The sequence below is a fragment of the Euprymna scolopes genome, chromosome 38 (genome assembly GCF_053919585.1).
Source record: "Euprymna scolopes isolate OS-2025 chromosome 38, ASM5391958v1, whole genome shotgun sequence".
NCBI classification, from domain to species: domain Eukaryota; kingdom Metazoa; phylum Mollusca; class Cephalopoda; order Sepiida; family Sepiolidae; genus Euprymna; species Euprymna scolopes.
Genome location: NC_136519.1, coordinates 48519399 through 48540689, shown reverse-complemented (window position 1 = coordinate 48540689; position 21291 = coordinate 48519399). Strand labels below are relative to the sequence as shown.

At 33.1% G+C, this 21291-nt stretch overlaps 1 protein-coding gene across 1 annotated transcript in view; it reads right to left on the bottom strand.

Annotated features, from left to right (window-relative positions):
* The window catches only part of LOC145263137 (diacylglycerol kinase zeta-like), a 1403365-nt gene that overhangs the window by 21965 nt on the left and 1360109 nt on the right, over positions 1-21291 (bottom strand). The window contains exons 23-26 of the mRNA XM_080120103.1: positions 19963-20000; positions 19435-19555; positions 9439-9475; positions 2759-2858 (exon numbers count right to left, since the gene is read on the bottom strand). Coding sequence (XP_079976229.1) covers positions 2759-2858; positions 9439-9475; positions 19435-19555; positions 19963-20000 — 296 coding nt within the window. The remainder of the gene's footprint in view (positions 1-2758; positions 2859-9438; positions 9476-19434; positions 19556-19962; positions 20001-21291) is intronic.

Below are 21291 nucleotides of genomic sequence, written 5' to 3'. Positions count from 1 at the left end.
GAGAGAGAGAGAGACATGTCCATCTAGAAAAAGATAGACAGACAATGAGAGACAAGTAACATCACAGACAAACATGTCCACAGAGGGAGAGAGAGAGAGAGAGAGAGAGAGAGAGAGAGAGAGAGAGAGAGAGAGAGGGATGTCCAGACGTACACATAGAAAGAATGAAAGGTATATGTCTGTCTAGAGCGGTGGTTACCAACCTATTTTGGGCCATGCCCCACCTAGGCATTTCTAAAATCCTGATGCCTCCCCTTTGTGATATTTAATATATAATATGGTATAGTAAGCCCAAGGGTGCACGTTCTGCCCATGCCCCACCAAAATATGGGCATGCGCCCCACGTTGGGAATGACTGGTCTAGAGAAAGGATCATCAAATTTTTCAAACAGGGGAAAGCATGTGATACTATAAAGTGGACCTGAGATGGACTTTAGTCACTAAGTGCTGAGAAGGGAGGTGGCAATAGACAAAGGAATGGGAAGTGTCTTCCAATAAACAAAGAGATGGGAAGTAGCAAACAATGAATCTGTAGGCATTTTTAGATCGAGCGTTTTAGATTTGACAATGACAATAGAAACCTACAGAACAGATAACACAGGGAAGGGTGGACAGTTTTTAGAGTTGACTGTAAAATAGCGATAGAGACGAATTATGACTGACAGACGAACGTAACATCGATAAAACGGATTAGGGTTAGGGTTAGGGGACACACACACTCACAAGTCACACCGTCAAATTTATGTGAAACATTTGTGTTTGTGTTTTTCCTGTTTGTTTTACTTTATTCTTTTACTTTGTGGATCCATGTGTGTTCCCATCAAGAGTCGCCAGCGAGAAAATGACGATCCGGCCACAAGAAGAATAGTTGAACAAAAAATCCACGACACTCGACGTTGGGGGTCGGCGGTTTGTCGGGGGCCACACACGTGGTGTCACGAGCATAGTGCTAACTTTTAGAGACTAAATTAAAAAAAAATGAATAAACTAACCAAGAAATAGTGGATGAATAATTATAAAACAGGGTTAACAAGCCATTTGTTTCTCAAGTCTGAGTCAGTGTAGAATTTTCTGTTAAAAAATTTAACATTCGAAAACCCTTTCAACTCTTTATCATTATTCATTGACATTATTTAGTTTAATTTAGTTAATTTACATGCACGTATTTCTGGCATAATAACAAGGAGGGGCGGACTCATCACAAAAGTACTATTTTAGTGATTTATCAACTTAATTCATTATTTCTTCAAGGATGTGAGTTCCATATAGAAACGTTGATTTAATTTGAATAAAATAAAATACAATTTAAATTGAAATTTCAAACAAGTAAACTATTTGTTTATTTTCCTAATATTACGTTGTGATTTGGCTTTCAAACGCACTTGATGTGTATTTTATTTAATTTATTATTTTTTTAAAGGGAAACTCGTCTCGCATGCAATGTGTAGAAGACAAGTGAAAATGAGGGTCCGGCATCGGAGAGTCAAAATAAAGACGCGGCATATCCATGCAAGTGGACGTGTTTAACAACGCTGTTTCACTGATTAGCCTTGCTTTGCAATAAACATCATAGTTTTAATCTTTTTCTCTGAACAAAAGGAAAAGCCACTACACTATTTTCACACATTTCCACCCGAAAAAAAATTTCATGAATATTTTTTTTTTTTTACGTTTTCTATAAGAACTCATCTGTAACAATTACAAGACGCCTCTCCAACCACTGATATCCATGACAAATAACACCTTATCTGAGAATTCTTCCTTCAAATTCCTCGGCACGAGCAATATGAATTGAAACAAATGCATTGATGATATTGCAAAGGCTGCTGCAAAGAAGGTGCTTGAAGCCTACTCACACCTGAGAGTATCCTGTACCTCTACAAGGCAACTATTCGCCCATGCATCGAGTATTGTTGCCACAAAGAGGCTGGTGCATCTACTACTCCAAAAAAGACCCTTCAATCTAATAGGTCCCACTTTGTCAACTAAGCTCCAACCTCTGTCCCATCGCCGCAATGCTGCATCTCTGTGCCTGTTTTACAAGGATTTTAATGGAATGTGCTCTGATGAACTCGTTGCACTTGTGCCTCCTTCACGTACATATGCCCGACAAACCCACTTAGTAACAAAATTTCATCCCTTCACTGTTGAGCTACTGTAACAACTTCTTCCCTCGAACAGCTAGACTTTGGAATTCCCTTCCTACTGCCTACTTCCCTGACTGTACTGATATGCAAAAGTTGAAATGTAATGTAAACCAACATCTTGTTAATCTTTCCTAGGCATGGTACCAAATAGTAGCCCCTTACGTCCAAGTAGCAATATCCCTTGTTAGGGGTGATTAAGGCCAGATTAAATACGTTAGCGGACCGGATCTGGCCCACAGACTGTACTTTGGAGTTTACTGATCTAGAGAGAGAGAGAGAGAGAGAGAGAGAGAGAGAGAGAGAGAGAGAGAGAGAGAGAGAGAAACAGACGTATCTATCAACATAAAGTGGAAATTTTTATAAAATCTAAGCCTGTGCAAGGTTGGTGCCCATATTCAATAACGTCTCTCTTTTTGTAAAATAATGTTAAAAGCGAGTCTATATAATTTTTTCTGACAACATTTCAAGTAAGGAGCAAAAAAGAAAAGTAAAACCAAGGGAGCCTTCAGAGCACTATTAACCTCCCCCATCCCACTTCAAACCTTCATTTAGTTGGGTGAGAAGGTCAGAGATAAATAGCAACGAGACGTGAAAATAGAAAAAAAAATTACCTGAAAGTCTGTCTTTGTCACTGAGGCTCCTGCTTCCACCAGAAGATAACAGATTGCCCGACATTGGTAGCAGGCAGCTTTGTGTAATGCAGTTTGACCCCTGAAAAACAAGAAAAAATATACTGTATTATTATTTTTGCATAATGAGTATTATTAATAAATTTCAACTATAACTAGCTGTGCAAATATGCACAATTTTGCATGCTTAGCGGGATGCATATATGCATGTTAAAACGGCAGTTCTACAATGGCAAAATTATTTAGGTAAGATAAAGGACCACACAAGAATTGGGCTAGCATCTTTGAAACAGTAATGGTTGGTTATTTTGTTTTACGGCATATCAACCCCTATTTTTTGGGGGGGGGGATTATTTAATACCAAATCCGGTAATTTTGGAAAGATTTTTTATGCTTCAAGTTCTTTATGTTTTCAAATATTTATACATGGTGTTTGGTTTGGTTGTTTTGTTTAGAAGATTTTTAGTCAGGAAGCCAGTCTCTTCAGACAGCTTGATCTGAAATAGTAATTTCTTCTTGGATACAAGGTTTCATACTGTGATTATGAGCCACTTAAGATATATATATATATATAAATGCCCAAAGGGAAAATAATGTCCATTCCTGAAACAAGACGAAGACCGCCTGATCAGTAAGTTTTTATATCAAGCCATAATACAGCCCAGTTTTTCTCAAGTGAACTAGCCATGTGGTCTACCTCAAATGACACTAGTATCTATATAAATTCCAGACGATCGAGGAAAAAAGGTTTGTTGGTCTAGAAAACAGATGAGCCTTTGTGGCTTAAGCTGATGATAGTGTTCAGCTGGAAAACATGATTGTCTAAATTTGCAAGCCTGTCGTTAATTAGAAGAAAATGAGTGTCATGGTAACCTCTTGAAATGAAACATTATTTATTTTAAACTGTAAAGACAGCCCAGTGGAAGAGGTTTAGGCTTCTTATCATGAGGTCCCGATTTCAAATCTCGCTAGATTCAGCCACCCTGATGAGTCGTAGATGATGAAACACATGTCAGTGGATAATTATATTAAAAAAAAACAAAAAAAAAACAATACATATGTCGCTCCCCATTTGGGGATACAAAATTTGGTCAAAGGGGAAATTATTCCCAACTCGCATTTAGGTAAAAATGCCCTTTTGTATAAATAATTGAATTCATTCAAAAAGTATCGCGAACAAAAACAAATAAACAACATCTACATAAAAACGTGATATATTCAGTAGTCGTGCGAGATAGCCCAGTGGAAGAGGTTTAGGCTTCTTATCATGGGGTCTCGATTTTGAATCTCACTAAATTCAGCCACTCTGATGAGTCGTAGACGACGGAACACGTATCACTATTTTGTTTTTCAATATAATAATATTGAAAAACAAAACAAAATCAAAAGAACAAATATATATATATATATATATATATATATATATATATATATATATAAAGGTTGATGCAAAAATAATGTTTTTTGGCATTCAACTTCATGTCAAAAAACATTTTTTTTTACATGAAGTTGAACGTCAAAAAACGACATTATTTTTGCACCAATCTAATATATATATAATAGCCAGGAGACCCGATGTTGCCCGGGATTAAATGGTTATCAACGAATGTTTCACACTGCTATATTTTTATTGTCATCGAAATCATTGAAGTAGCCCATTCTTAAATCTAATCGATTGATTGGCTGCTTTAGCTGGGGATCCATCGCGGTGCACCAAGAGGAAACTTCATATGCCCTCCCCCCTCCACTTCCGCAGCGACAGTCCACATTATAGTGTACATTGCATTGTTGAGAACCTACTGTTGATTTTATAAAATCATTTTTTATATTCAATAGCTTGAATTAAAGTTTAAAATGCAAACGTTGAGTATAATAGTTCAGTTACACTCTAAATAGAAACATTAATTTCAAATGCGCCCCTATCATATCAAAGAACCTACTGTTGATTTTATAAAATCATTTTTTTATATTTAATAGCTTGAATTAAAGTTTAAAATGCAAACGTTGAGTATAATAGTTCAGTTACACTCTAAATAGAAACATTAATTTCAAATGTGCCCTATCATATCAAAGAACCTACTGTTGATTTTATAAAATCATTTTTTTTATATTCAATAGCTTGAATTAAAGTTTAAAATGCAAACGTTGAGTATAATGGTTCAGTTACACTCTAAATAGAAACATTAATTTCAAATGCGCCCCTATCATATCAAAGAACCTACTGTTGATTTTATAAAATCATTTTTTTTTATATTCAATAGATTGAATTAAAGTTTAAAATGCAAACGTTGAGTATAATGGTTCAGTTACACTCTAAATAGAAACATTAATTTCAAATGTGCCCCTATCATATCAAAGAACCTACTGTTGATTTTATAAAATCATTTTTTTTATATTCAATAGCTTGAATTAAAGTTTAAAATGCAAACGTTGAGTATAATGGTTCAGTTACACTCTAAATAGAAACATTAATTTCAAATGCGCCCCTATCATATCAAAGAACCTACTGTTGATTTTATAAAATCATTTTTTTTTATATTCAATAGATTGAATTAAAGTTTAAAATGCAAACGTTGAGTATAATGGTTCAGTTACACTCTAAATAGAAACATTAATTTCAAATGTGCCCCTATCATATCAAAGAACCTACTGTTGATTTTATAAAATCATTTTTTTTTATATTCAATAGCTTGAATTAAAGTTTAAAATGCAAACGTTGAGTATAATGGTTCAGTTACACTCTAAATAGAAACATTAATTTCAAATGTGCCCCTATCATATCAAAGAACCTACTGTTGATTTTATAAAATCATTTTTTTTTATATTCAATAGCTTGAATTAAAGTTTAAAATGCAAACGTTGAGTATAATAGTTCAGTTACACTCTAAATAGAAACATTAATTTCAAATGTGCCCTATCATATCAAAGAACCTACTGTTGATTTTATAAAATCATTTTTTTTATATTCAATAGCTTGAATTAAAGTTTAAAATGCAAACGTTGAGTATAATGGTTCAGTTACACTCTAAATAGAAACATTAATTTCAAATGCGCCCCTATCATATCAAAGAACCTACTGTTGATTTTATAAAATCATTTTTTTTTATATTCAATAGATTGAATTAAAGTTTAAAATGCAAACGTTGAGTATAATGGTTCAGTTACACTCTAAATAGAAACATTAATTTCAAATGTGCCCCTATCATATCAAAGAACCTACTGTTGATTTTATAAAATCATTTTTTTTATATTCAATAGCTTGAATTAAAGTTTAAAATGCAAACGTTGAGTATAATGGTTCAGTTACACTCTAAATAGAAACATTAATTTCAAATGCGCCCCTATCATATCAAAGAACCTACTGTTGATTTTATAAAATCATTTTTTTTTATATTCAATAGATTGAATTAAAGTTTAAAATGCAAACGTTGAGTATAATGGTTCAGTTACACTCTAAATAGAAACATTAATTTCAAATGTGCCCCTATCATATCAAAGAACCTACTGTTGATTTTATAAAATCATTTTTTTTTATATTCAATAGCTTGAATTAAAGTTTAAAATGCAAACGTTGAGTATAATGGTTCAGTTACACTCTAAATAGAAACATTAATTTCAAATGTGCCCCTATCATATCAAAGAACCTACTGTTGATTTTATAAAATCATTTTTTTTTATATTCAATAGCTTGAATTAAAGTTTAAAATGCAAACGTTGAGTATAATGGTTCAGTTACACTCTAAATAGAAACATTAATTTCAAATGTGCCCTATCATATCAAAGAACCTACTGTTGATTTTATAAAATCATTTTTTTTTATATTCAATAGCTTGAATTAAAGTTTAAAATGCAAACGTTGAGTATAATGGTTCAGTTACACTCTAAATAGAAACATTAATTTCAAATGTGCCCTATCATATCAAAGAACCTACTGTTGATTTTATAAAATCATTTTTTTTTATATTCAATAGCTTGAATTAAAGTTTAAAATGCAAACGTTGAGTATAATGGTTCAGTTACACTCTAAATAGAAACATTAATTTCAAATGTGCCCCTATCATATCAAAGAACCTACTGTTGATTTTATAAAATCATTTTTTTTTATATTCAATAGCTTGAATTAAAGTTTAAAATGCAAACGTTGAGTATAATGGTTCAGTTACACTCTAAATAGAAACATTAATTTCAAATGTGCCCTATCATATCAAAGAACCTACTGTTGATTTTATAAAATCATTTTTTTTTATATTCAATAGCTTGAATTAAAGTTTAAAATGCAAACGTTGAGTATAATGGTTCAGTTACACTCTAAATAGAAACATTAATTTCAAATGTGCCCTATCATATCAAAGAACCTACTGTTGATTTTATAAAATCATTTTTTTTTATATTCAATAGCTTGAATTAAAGTTTAAAATGCAAACGTTGAGTATAATGGTTCAGTTACACTCTAAATAGAAACATTAATTTCAAATGTGCCCTATCATATCAAAGAACCTACTGTTGATTTTATAAAATCATTTTTTTTTATATTCAATAGCTTGAATTAAAGTTTAAAATGCAAACGTTGAGTATAATGGTTCAGTTACACTCTAAATAGAAACATTAATTTCAAATGTGCCCTATCATATCAAAGAACCTACTGTTGATTTTATAAAATCATTTTTTTTTATATTCAATAGCTTGAATTAAAGTTTAAAATGCAAACGTTGAGTATAATGGTTCAGTTACACTCTAAATAGAAACATTAATTTCAAATGTGCCCTATCATATCAAAGAACCTACTGTTGATTTTATAAAATCATTTTTTTTTATATTCAATAGCTTGAATTAAAGTTTAAAATGCAAACGTTGAGTATAATGGTTCAGTTACACTCTAAATAGAAACATTAATTTCAAATGTGCCCTATCATATCAAAGAACCTACTGTTGATTTTATAAAATCATTTTTTTTTATATTCAATAGCTTGAATTAAAGTTTAAAATGCAAACGTTGAGTATAATGGTTCAGTTACACTCTAAATAGAAACATTAATTTCAAATGTGCCCTATCATATCAAAGAACCTACTGTTGATTTTATAAAATCATTTTTTTTTATATTCAATAGCTTGAATTAAAGTTTAAAATGCAAACGTTGAGTATAATGGTTCAGTTACACTCTAAATAGAAACATTAATTTCAAATGTGCCCTATCATATCAAAGAACCTACTGTTGATTTTATAAAATCATTTTTTTTTATATTCAATAGCTTGAATTAAAGTTTAAAATGCAAACGTTGAGTATAATGGTTCAGTTACACTCTAAATAGAAACATTAATTTCAAATGTGCCCCTATCATATCAAAGAACCTACTGTTGATTTTATAAAATCATTTTTTTTTTTATTCAATAGCTTGAATTAAAGTTTAAAATGCAAACGTTGAGTATAATGGTTCAGTTACACTCTAAATAGAAACATTAATTTCAAATGCGCCCCTATCATATCAAAGAACCTACTGTTGATTTTATATACCTTGCCTCACTGTTTGTGCTGCGACAATGGCTTCAATTTAAGTTTAAAATGAAAAAGTTAAGTATCATGGTACAACTGTGGTTTAAACAGAAGCATTCATTTTAAACGCGCCCCTGTCAGATATCAGTCCACAATGCATTGTAGTTTACATTGCGCTGTTGATTTTATATGCCTAGCCTTTCGGCTTGTGTGGTAATAAAACTTTTCAAATCCACTTGTGATATTAGGCTGTGTAAGGTGTCACTTGTTTCTTCTTTCATTCGATTTTTTTTTTGATTATCGGTACTTATCAAAGACATTCCAATACAAAACCCACCTAAGAACACTGCCAGACACATGAAGTACATTTATGTACAATTTCATAAAAATCGGCCTAGTCATTTTCAAGTTGATAGGAAACAAACTCACATGCACACTCACACGCACACATGCGTGCATATAGATAAAGTTCCTTTTATATAATACTAGCAAACTGCTCAGCGTTGCCCAGTCGTAAAATATTAATAAATATTATATTTTGATTCATACAAAAACTGAGACATATGCATGCGTTTTCTTTCTACAGTCCACTTCTTGTGAGTAAAAAAAAAAAAATATGCAAACTGAGATCAAAACCAAAACATACAGACAGTGAGTCAAGTACAATAGCTATTCAGCCAGTGTGGTATGCTCTTCAAAAAGTGTTTTCAAACCGACTCATATTTAACATAAGGTATCTGTAACGTGAACCATTCATGCATGCGCAATCATAAAACAGTTAACAGAGAAAAATCTGATTACTCCCCTGTACCCATTTTTCACTTTTGACCCCCTTAAAACCATTCTTTCCGGATGAAAACCTATTAAAAAGTTTTCCACATATCTGAATAACTTCTATACCAAATTTCAAGTCTGTAGATCAAAAATTTGTTGAGTATATAGGTTGAGAAGTGTCCTCACACACACACATTCTCACTTTTATAGATATATAGATAGATAGATAGGTAAATACACAGACGTAAATGCTTTTAAGTGACCTTTTACATCGCCTGCTGCACTTTGCTATTTTTGACAATAAATTTTTATTTAATACAGTGAAACATGTATAAACGAAGGTTTGCTGTCTAAACACACTTTGGTAAATAAATAAATAGATACATATATACTTACTTTTCATAATCGACTCTATTTAGTATCACAGCTGGGGCTGAAAAAGAAAGCATAATGGAATAATTAGCTGAAGCATACATTTAATTTTTTGGGGCATGCTGGAAACGTAAATCGCATGCAAAATTTGACATAAATAAGTAATGATCCTGAGAAACTAAGTTTGTTTAGGTATATGATGGAGAATGCACGATGCATCAGCAATAATGCATCGTAATGCAGTGATACAGTTTGTTTGTTTGTTTGTTCTGTTTTACGGCATATCAACCACTTTGGGGTCATTTAATGCCGAAAGGTTCGTTATGTTGTGTTAAATATTGGTTTGTTCTTCTTAAGGTTTTTTTTTTTTGGGGGGGGGGGTCTTTCCTTATATTTTTGAGTATATTTTAGTTTCTTTCAGAAAATTGATAATTTTTTGGGGATCAATCTTGTTTAATATTGTTTTCAGATTTTTTTCTTGGTAATACTTTGTTCGGATTTGTTCAAGGTCAATGCAGTTTGTCAGTATATGGTGTATTGTGTAGGGTTCTTGACACGTTATACAGTTTGGTGTCTCCTCCCCTTTTAGTAGATGTGAGTGGGTGATGTGAGTGTGACCTATTCGCAGTCTGGTCATTACTACCTCTTCCTTTCTTGTTAACTTTTTGGTGTTTCTCGTTCCAATATTTGGTGTTATTTGGAATAGTTTGTTTTTGGTGCATGAGCTCCAGTTTTCTTGCCATTTTCTCTTCAAAAATGTGTTTATTTTAGTCTTTAGGTCTGTATAGGGGATTTTTCCACTTATGTGGTTTTGTTGCAGAGTTTCCTTTGCTGCCTTATCTGCTTGTTCATTCATGTATATGCCGATATGGCTTGGTATCCAGCAAAAGATAATGTTTTTTTTCATGGTTATGGCATCTATTTTGTTTAGCAATTTTGTAATAAGTGGGTTTGTCATTTTTTTTTCTTTTAGAGATATGAGTATTGAAAGTGAGTCAGTAAATATGATATATTTTTGATGGTCATCATTGGTTATTATATTCAGTGCCGAATCTATGGCTGTTGCTTCTGCGCTGAAAATAGAAGATTCGTTTGGGAGCCTTTTCTTTAGTTTTATTTTTTTGTGGATGGCTGCGCATCCTACTTTATCTCCATCTTTTGATCCGTCAGTGTAAATTTGTGTATATTCTTTGTATGTATTCTGGATGATAAGTAGTTCTTCATGGAAGGTTGATGGGTGGGTTTTCGTTTTGGGATATTTATTTAATTTTAATATTATGTGTGGTTGTTTGATCATCCAGGGTGGAGTTTTTGATTTGTTATATTTATGTATTTTTGTAATGTCCATTTGGGCTTCTGTGAGAAGGTTTTTTATCCGGAGGCTGTAGGGCTTGATATTTTCTTTCTTGTTGAAGAGATGTGTGTATTGTGGGTGAAGGGTACATTGATATGCAGGATTTGTTGGACTTGATACCAGCTTTAGGTAATATTGTAGCGCTAACTTCTGTCGTCTTAGAATCAGTGGAGGCTCGTGGGCCTCTATATAGAGGCTTTCTACTGGAGAGGTTCTAAATGCTCCCAAGGCTAATCTTAATCCTTGATGATGGATTGTATTTAGTTCTTTTATGTAGGACTTCCTTGCTGCTCCATAGATGAAGCATCCATAGTCCATTTTAGATCTGATTAGAGTTTGGTATAATTTCAATAATGTGACTTTGTCTGCACCCCAATCGGTGTGTGCTAGGACTTTGATCAATTGCATTGTCTTTTGGCATTTTGCTTTTAAATATTTTATATGCGGTATAAAGTTCAATTTTTTATCGAATATAATACCTAAATATTTATGTTGGTCGGTGAGTGGGATGTTCTTGTTATCCAGTTTCAGGTTGGGGTCGTGGTGGAATTTTCGTAATTTGCAAAAGTGGATGCATTTAGTTTTTTCCTCTGAGAATGTAAATCCATTTTCTATGGCCCATTTGTTTATTTTATTCAGACAGAGTTGTAGTTTGCGTTCGGCTGTTTGTATATATTTAGATTGGTAGTATATAAGTAGGTCGTCCACGTATAGGGCGTTTTCAATTCCTGGGTCTATGTTTTTTATGATATTGTTTATTTTAATGTTGAAGAGGGTGACAGACAGGATACTGCCTTGGGGGACCCCCATTTCTTGATCTTTTTGGACTGAATAAGTGTTGTCCATCCGTACTTGGAAGTTTCTATTTGTTAAGAAATTTCTGATAATTTCTGGCATTCTACCCCTAAGTCCTAGTTCATACAGGTCTTTTTGGATTCCGTATTTCCAAGCGGTGTCATACGCCTTTTGCATGTCAAAAAAAATTGCTATTAGATGTTCTTTTTTTGCAAATGCTTCTCTTATGCGTGTTTCCAGTTTTATTAAGTGATCGGTGGGGCTTCTATTTTTCCTGAAACCCGACTGGCTTTCTGTAATTAGATTTTTGCTTTCCAAGTACCAATTTAACCTTTCGTTAATCATTCTCTCAAAAGTTTTGCACAAACAACTAGTTAGTGCAATGGGTCGGTAGTTTGTTGGGTTTGTATGGTCTTTTTTTGGTTTGGGTATTGGGATTACTGTTGCCTGCTTCCAGTTTTTTGGAATGTTGTTAGTTATCCATATCTCATTGTAAATTTGTAATAAGTAGTCCAGTGATGGTTTTGGTAGTTTTTTGAGGAATTGATAATGGATCTCGTCGGGGCCGACTGCTGTATCGGGAGATTTGTTTATTGCCTCCTCTAGTTCTGCACTGTTGAATAATTGATTGTAGTTTTCTTCATTTTTTGATTTGAAGTTTATTTTTATTTTTTCTTCATTTTTCTTTATAGCTTGGAATTTTTTATTTTGGTTTTTTGATGATGAGTTCATTGAGAATTGTTCTGCTAATTTATTTGCGATATTTTGTTTGTCGGTAATCTTTGTGTTGTCGCATATAAGGTGTTTAATAGGGTTCTTTGTATTTTTTCCTGCTATTTTTCTGACCATCTCCCATACTTTTTTGGGTTTTGTGTTTTGATTAATTTTTGTTACATAGTCTTTCCACGAGTTCCGTTTTGATTCTTTGATAGTTTTCCGTGCTTTGGCTTTGCTGTTTTTATAGGTGTCCAAATTTTCTTTCGTTGGACTGTTTTTGAATTTCCTTAGGTTTGCACGTCTGGCTCTTATAGCTTCTTTGCATTCTTTATTGTACCAGGGTTTGTTATATTTTGTAGTAGTGGAACTTTTTGGTATGTTCTCCTCGGCTATTGTGAGTAGGGTGTTGCTGAAATATGTGATGTGTTCTAAGTCAGGATTCGCTTCAGGTATTAATCTGTATTGACATGTATTTTGGAAATTTTCCCAATTTGCCTTTTGTAAATTCCAGCGGGGTGTTTTGTCTTCTGGCTTGGGATTCTCGTTTTCTATTATGATTGGGAAGTGGTCACTTCCGCATGTATCCTTATGTGTTCTCCAGCTATAATCCATGTATATAGTTGGGTCACATAGTGTTATATCGATTGCTGATAGGGTTCCCGTTGGTGGGTGCATATATGTATTCTCTTTGTTGTTGAGTAGGCATAGATCATTTTGGTTAATTATTTTTTCTATGGTTTGGCCTCTTTTGTTGTTTTTTTTACTGCCCCACCATATATTGTGACTATTGAAGTCTCCCAACAGTAGAAAAGGTTTAGGTAGTTGTTTGATTATATTGTTTAATTCTGTTTCGTTTATTGTTTCATTTGGTGGTATATAGAGTGAGCATAGGGTTACTGTTTTGTGTAGTGTTGCAGTTATTGCAACAGCTTGCATATTTGTTTTTAAGTTCACTTTGCTGTGTGGAATGTTTTCGTTTATCAGTATTGATGATCCACCGGTGGCTTTGCATGATAATTTGTTTATGTGGTTGTATATTGAGTAGTGTTTTATGTTAATTTTGTCATTTTCTTTTAAGTGTGTTTCCTGTAGGCAAATTATTGCAGGACATAAGGATTTGATAAGTATTTGCATTTCTTCGATATTAATTTTTAATCCTCTTATGTTCCACTGTAGGATTTTGTTAGTCATGGTTTATATTTTCTTTTGGTTTTGGACTGTTGGTGTTTATGTCTACGTCCATAGTTTCGATGTTAGTTTGGGTGTTTCTTTTGGAAGTGGATGGTCTGTTTCTTGTTTCTGGTGAGAGGCTTTTTTTGGGTTTTGGTCTGGGACTTTTAGATTTACTTTGTCTTGACTGTCTTTTTTGGCTACCAGTTTCAACTAGTTCAAATTTATTTTCATTTTCAATTAATACTAATTCTGTTTTTTGTTTGTCATTTTGTTTTTGGGGGGTAGTTTTTTTGTTGTTCTGTTCTATTTCCATTTTTTCTGTTGTTGTGTGTTTATTTTTAACATCTGTTTTTGTCCTTGTTAGTGACTTGGATCTTTCACGTTTTGATAATTGAGGAGGTTTCATTTCTTTAGAGATTGATTCCTCAATATTGATGGAAGTTTTTCTGATTTCCTTTGTTTCGTTTTCTTTTATACTGGGTTGTTCGTTTCTGACTTTTATTTGGCTGTTAGAATTTATTTTCAGTTCTGATAAAAAAGATTTTAATTCTTCAAGTATGTTCTTTAGTTCTTTTGCTAGGTTTGCAATTTCTGGAGCAAGGTTTAGTTCATTGTAGTTGTACATTTTGTTTGCTTGTTGGGTTATTGTGGCATATGAGTTTTTGGTGCGATTTGTGACTTCTTTGCGGGCTTCTTGGAAGGTTATATTTTTTTGATATTTGATTGTTATTATTTCCTTCTCTTGCTTATATATTTTGCACTGTTTTGAGTGAGAGTGGTGCTCTTCTTGACAGTTTGTGCATTTGGTTTTATTTGGACAGTCTTCTTCATCGTGGTCTGGGTTTTTTTCACTGCAGTTTCCACATGTGAAGAATCTTAGACATTGGTCTTTATTATGTCCAAACTTTTGGCAGTTGTAGCATTGTAAAGGTTTTGGAATGTATTGTTCTATTTTCGTTCTTTCATAACCTATATTGATGGTCTCTGGTATTTGAGGATAATTGAATGTTAATATATAAGTGTTTGTATATATTACCTCTCCTTTTTTTTTAAATGTGATTCTTTTTACATCTGTGACCCCTTGGTTTTTTAGTTCTGTTTTGATTTCTTCTGTTGTGCAGACGGAGATTTCCTGGTTTTTTATGACTCCTTTGGAGTAGTTTAGTGTTTGGTGTGGATAAGCTTTGATGTTTGTTTCATGCAATTTTTGTAGTTGAAGTAGAGTTTTGGCCTGTTTTTTATTTTGTACTTCTACCAATATGGTACCATTCCTTAATTTTTTGACATTTTTAGGTGTTATTTTGCTTGATATTACCTTTTGGATAATGAAGGGTGACATTTTAGTTAACGGTATATTAGACGTTGCTTCTAGCACGATGAATCTTGGAAAGTTTGTATCTTCATTGTCGCTGTCAGAGTCAATTTCTGTGTGTGGTCTCTTGGATTTTTTGGCATTCATAATAATTTTTGAAAAATTCATCAGCCATGCTCCCCACCCTCCTCGGAGCCCCTTATGGGGAAGAACTATGAGGGGGTAAATCCCATTCGCCTCGGTTCTCCAGGGCTACATAGCTGGTATACTCAAACATGGGGAGGTTTCCAAGCATTCACAATATATGGTTATGCCCACCCAAGTATGGGATTTCCCTGTATTTTTATTATTCCTGATGGTTACCTTTTTCCCAGCTTGATTGACCCTTCAGCCATCGCTTATTAACTCAGTTTATTGTTTATGTTGAGTGTTAGTGTGTTTTTGTTTGGATTGTCTGAATTAGTGCTTGTCATGACCAACCGATTGATTGGATCGGGCCTATCCAACCTCCCGTCTAGCCTAGTAAGGGCCAAAGTGGTGTGTTGTAGTATCATGTTATTATTTCCTAGGCATGTTCCACTCAACCACCAGGATCCCGTTCTTAATGCATTACGGGTTGCCACCAACGGTCAACTGGTGGTCCCATTGAAGGATTTTTACCCTCTGCAGGGGGGCAGTTGGTATGTTCTATCGCCCTACCAACTAGGCAAAAAAAAAAAAAAAAAAAAAAAAGGGGTGAGGAGGTGAAGGAAAAAGAAAACGAGGGAGGGGAAGGGGAGGAGAATGTTGTTTTTGTTTTTGTTTTCGCAGAACATGACTAAGTTTTGCAAAAGGGAATAAAAAAACAAAGACATCTATGTAGGTGCGTTTCATCTCAGGAAGTCAGTAGACAGCCTGATCTGGTAGCACCAGGCAGTGATACAGAAAATGGAAAATAAGCAAACGTAATGCTGTGGACTGTATAGAAAGTAGGAATACATTAATGTCTACATGCAATATAATATTTGATCATTTCTGTGAGAACAGAAGTTGTTTTTTCTGTATCGGATGCATTGACGGGCCAAAGAATATCTTAATGACGTTATCTAATATTTTTAGTAACCGTTCATTTATAAAGTGGACTAACTGTATTCCAGAATCTGAGAATAGTCAGAGCTCAGCCAATCAGAATGATCGGAATTATAGTAGGGAGACTCCTTTATTTATGGAGTGGAAAATGAAAGATTATGTTATGTCTATGTATGTATTAACCAGTTAAAGACAATGCAAGCCAAATAGCATAGGGGAAATGTAGAATTTGTTCAGGTGTCAACTGGTAGCAGTGCAAGCACTAAATAATGAGCACATATATATATATACATATAAATTATGGTGAGCTTTGTTTATAGATATAATCCAAAGATATATATATATATATATATATATATATATATATATATATATATATATATATATAATAGACTACCCGTGACCCGTTGGGTCAGTATGTTATATTAGCTATGGAATTAATGTATGAGTGTGACACTTGTGACATAACAGAAACATTTCTATGAAAGTATATTAAAATGAAAAAAGAATATAGATAGATTTCTATGAGTCGTTCTGTTTATAATTGTTTATTTTGGGGAAAAAAACTTACAGCCATTGAATTATAAGTGGTTTGTCATACTTATAGGTAAATGTGCACTGAACAGATACCATAATACTTATTATAGTTAAATTCAAATTTTTATATATCTTTTTTAAATGAAATTGTTAGCTGAAAGTACAGAATAGTTAAAAACACTCTCCCCATGTTAAGAAGGGCTTTTTAAATAGAAAACGAAAATAAAATTTAACTTTTTCATTTATTTTAAACAAACATTCCTGACCCATTTGGTCAAATATTTAATTTATATGTTAATAATAAGGTCAATAAAACTAATTAAGACAATGTGGAAATGAACGAAGTAAAAAAAAAATGCAGACAGTATTAACAATTGCTTATTTGGATAATTTAAACGTGAAAAAAAAACAATTGGGACGCTGAAAATGTACACAGTAAAACAATATTTTATTGCTGCATTTATTATTTATTTGTAATGCAAATTAAAAAAAAACATGTTTTCGGGGTTATTTATTTATATTGGTAGTGTAGAAGAAAATGTATGAGTGTTTTTTAAGAAAGGTGTATTCCCTTCTATGTTAAATAATAATTTCTAAATAATAACGCTAATATTTCAGTGCGCAAGTCAAATTCTGCAAAAGTAGTGATTTGTGTTTATTTCTTTACGCTGTTATGGGTTTATGTTTATGTACGCATGCGCAACCGGAAGTCATAAACTGGATGTGTGGGTACAACACCCATTGCAAGATCATTTGAGCTTTATAATTATACTAGCGGGGGGATACCCGGCGTTGCCCGGGTGCTTGTAGGTGTGTGCGTTGGGGGGAGGGGTAAAGAAGAACAAAAAGGAAACTTAACCCTGTTTAAATATAAAAAAACGATAAAAACAGCGATTTTAAAAATGGAAAAAAAAATAAGGGGGGAGGGCTTGGTGACAGGTCGGCTCGAACCCGGAGCCTTGAGGCTCATAGGCTGAGCCTGAACACCTGCACTACAGCGACAGTCAATGTAAGAGCAATTAAAAAGTGAATGTCAAACACACGCTATTCCGCAGTTTTTAATGAGGTCAAATCGTTTTATTGCGGGATAGTTGACGGTGATGTTTACATCCGGTTCGAATCCAGTTTCGCTGTTTTTATATTGAAACGTGAAAGCAACACGTGGCGATCCGAATATGGGAAATATTTATCTTTTGAAAGCCAGGCAAATTAAATAGACAGGCGACCCCCGTTGTTAAACTCGTACATATTATGATTTAGATGTGATATAAAAAGTTTTAAGAAGAAGCAATACCCATGAGAAGGTGTCGGAAAAAAGCCTTTCTCAGACATACACGAAAACGCATACACACACACACTTTGGCTTTTATATATATAGATAGATATAACTCAACTTGTAATCGAGTATTATTATAAAAAACACAATAAGGATTCACATTTTTATTCATACACATTCGCAGACATGTTTCAGCTCCATAGACATATCTTAAGAATACCCATTTTTGTTTTTGTATTTTTATTTTACCCAATCTAATATAAAAAAAAATAGTTATTATCGAGATCTTTCAAGATCATTAAATCTCATTAATTAAAGTTTTCTTGAAAAGGAAATTGTGAAATTAATATCCTTGAAGCAGAAAATAAAGGAAATTAACTCACCTCATTAGATAAGACAAATAATTCCGGTTATAATAAGTGTAAATTATCAAAGTTCTTAAAACATAATTAATTTAGTAATGTAATACAAAATCAATTGAAATACATAAAAATACAATTTGTGTATGTGGGTTGGTTAGTATATATATATATATATATATATATATATATATATATATATATATATATATAATTATTAAATAATGAATATCTAATCATCTATAATTTCTTACATATACGAGGGTTGCTCAAAAAGGAAAGCCTCCTATATTTTCTAACTAAAAAAATTGAAGCGCTACAAAGATGGGAATGGTGCCATTAAAACAAGCAAGCTTTTGTGCGCCAGAATTTATTTTTCTACATAGTTAGCACCATTCTCAATGCACGTTTGTCAGGAATTCACTTCTGACACACGTCTATGACAGGTGGTTGCTTTCTTAGTCTCACATAGTCAATATCTGCAACAGAAAGATGGAACTTTTAGGTTATGAATGCATAAGTTCAGTAATCATAACAATGCAATTTGGAATCTCCCTCTGATCCATTTGGGCGGAATTAGAACAAAAAATAAGAGGCGTTACTTTTGAAATGCCCCTCGTCTATTTTATCCTGATGGAAACATCAACGTGGAAAATAAGTGTTTAGATGGTTGCCTGTTTTGAATCCCTGCCACATTATATATATATATATATATATATATATATATATATATATATATATATATTATACATATATATGTATATATAAAATAAAATAATTTTTTTCTCCTCTTTTTCTTCCCTGATCTTTCTTATTTATATTTATGTCTCGGCAGTAGAGTGAAAAGCATATCTTATTTTTCTTTTATTAATGTTATTGAAAATTTTTCCTTTTTTCCCTTGTACACATTTTTGTGAATTATTCCATGGATTTCTGCCTTTGGATTATTATAGACCATCTTCTTCCAATTACGGGATTTCCTTGGATTTTACTTGTGCAAATGGAAATTCAATTAACTTTCTTGAAGTTATATATTTGGATTTTACCGTCACTGGATTATCTATCTTCCACCAGACTATCCATTCATGTATAATCACCTTTTTCTTAACCATATTCCCTCTCATTCACTTTTTTTGTTATCAAGTAAGATCTTTGACTTACTTGTTGTTCATCAAATACTTTTCCGATACCGCATTTTGCTAATTCCTACCCTCTGATGAGAAAGGAAGTAATTCATCGAAACTCCACGGATTAAGGACTATCCACTTATCTAGTGTTTCCTTTTCAGATTAAATATGTTTTTAACTCATTTCAAAGTGTTTTTTTAACATGTTTTATTAACTGTTTGCTCGTATATATATATATATATATATATATATATATATATATATATATATATATATATATATGGTTATGAAATCTTGCTTACCATTTTCTATGAGGTACTTGACAATATCTTTATGGCCAGTAATGGCAGCATGGTGGAGCGCAGTCAATCCATGCTCATCCTGAGTTAAAAAGTTGGCATTATTTTGATGCAGGTCATGCAACTGGGAAAAGAGAAAAAAAAAAAAAAAAAAAAAAAAAACGATAATTATTGAAAATAAATTGTTACAAAAAAAAAAAATTACCTTCAACTTGAATTACAATTATGTTGTCTTAGAATTTTATGAGATGAGAGTGGATTATTTGGATTACTATTCTCACGTTTTGGCTAATGTAAAAACGACGTTTATTTTATGAGCATAACAAGAACAGCAGTAGAAAAAATAAAAGTAATACAAGTTATCAATCCTCTGTTCTCATTTTGAGTTTGCGGCACATCCCCAGATGTGGCAGCAACATTTCATCTTTGGAATCATCTAAGAGTCACGTTATAAATTATTATCCAGCATCTTCTTTAATAGTAAAAGATTCAAGAATCAGACTAGCTTTACTTTATTTTGTAGATAAATACCTTTTGTAAATCTCCTCGCTTTGATGCATCAATGACCACTAAAAGGAAAAAAAAAAAAAAAGACAAGATTAATGTATAATCCATTTGCAGTGAAAGAAAATACTTATAACACCTAACGAAATTTAAACAAATGAAAAATAAAAAATCACTTTATTTGGAACTTCTATCATTACTAGGTCTAGGACAACAGCATATTCTTTTCATTGTTTTGACTCTCGACTGTGTATCCGTTGATATCTTATATGCTTTTATATAGAGTGATGTGGTTCTCGGTTGATTGACTGTGTCTGACTGTGTCGGATATATACTCGAGAGTCAAAACAATGAAAAGAATATACTGTTGTCACAGCCCTAGTCATCACTAACCAGCAGAGTGTTACTACTTTTAATAAACACAAGAGTCTATCAAGCATGTGTACATATATGGAAGTAAAATCTGGATAGTGAGGGTTGAGGGCATGTGTTGCATGGAGATCAATGATATGAGAATGATACGATGGATGTGTAGTGCAAGATTTAGATCTGATGACCTCACAGGATTCACGTTGAAAGTATGGAGGAGAATTCTTTGGTTAACAGATGTATAACAGTTGAGATAGCAGGGTCAGTTAATGAGGCAAGCTAAAGAAAACAGGAGGAAGTGATGAGAATGCATATAAAAGAGAGATAAAAATGACCTGACTACCGGGGAATGCTAAAGGAACTGCCAAAGCGTTTATTTTGCAGATCAGAGTTATCTTTCTTTAGGGCATTGGCTTTTCAAATCTTGAACGACAGCCATGTTGTAGTCAGCTGGAAAGGTCTGCTTTTTCTTTATGTGAAAAGAAGCTTTGTTCATCGAATCTGAAAGTGAATCTAGTCGAGTGCTTTTTGTGAAATTTGGCAAGGGGGGAATCTTAGATTGGAGCTCAGTCGAGCACTTGCCATAAAAATAATGATAGAGCAGAGATAAGCTTGCAATGTCTCTTCTGTGGGAAAGAGGCTGCAGAGAAGAGAAAAAAGGGCATCACCTATCAGGTTTTGAAGCTGGGTTTGAACTCTGTCAAGGCAGTATAGGGCACTCCGAGCAGCTCCTGCCCAGATGTGGCAATATTACTCCATCCTAGAATGTACTTGGCTCTTATACAGGTATATGATTGCATCGGCAGTGAGATATCTTCTGGAACGATAGAATGATTCAATCATTTTTCCAGCAATCATGCCAACGGATTTGGTGTACATGCTCCATTTCAGATCAGGAGTGAAGATCAGATCAGTTCCAGAAGCTTGTCTAAACGTGGTGCTTCCCCAAGAAAAGAGCTATTTATTTTAGTTGGGGCCAGAACGTCG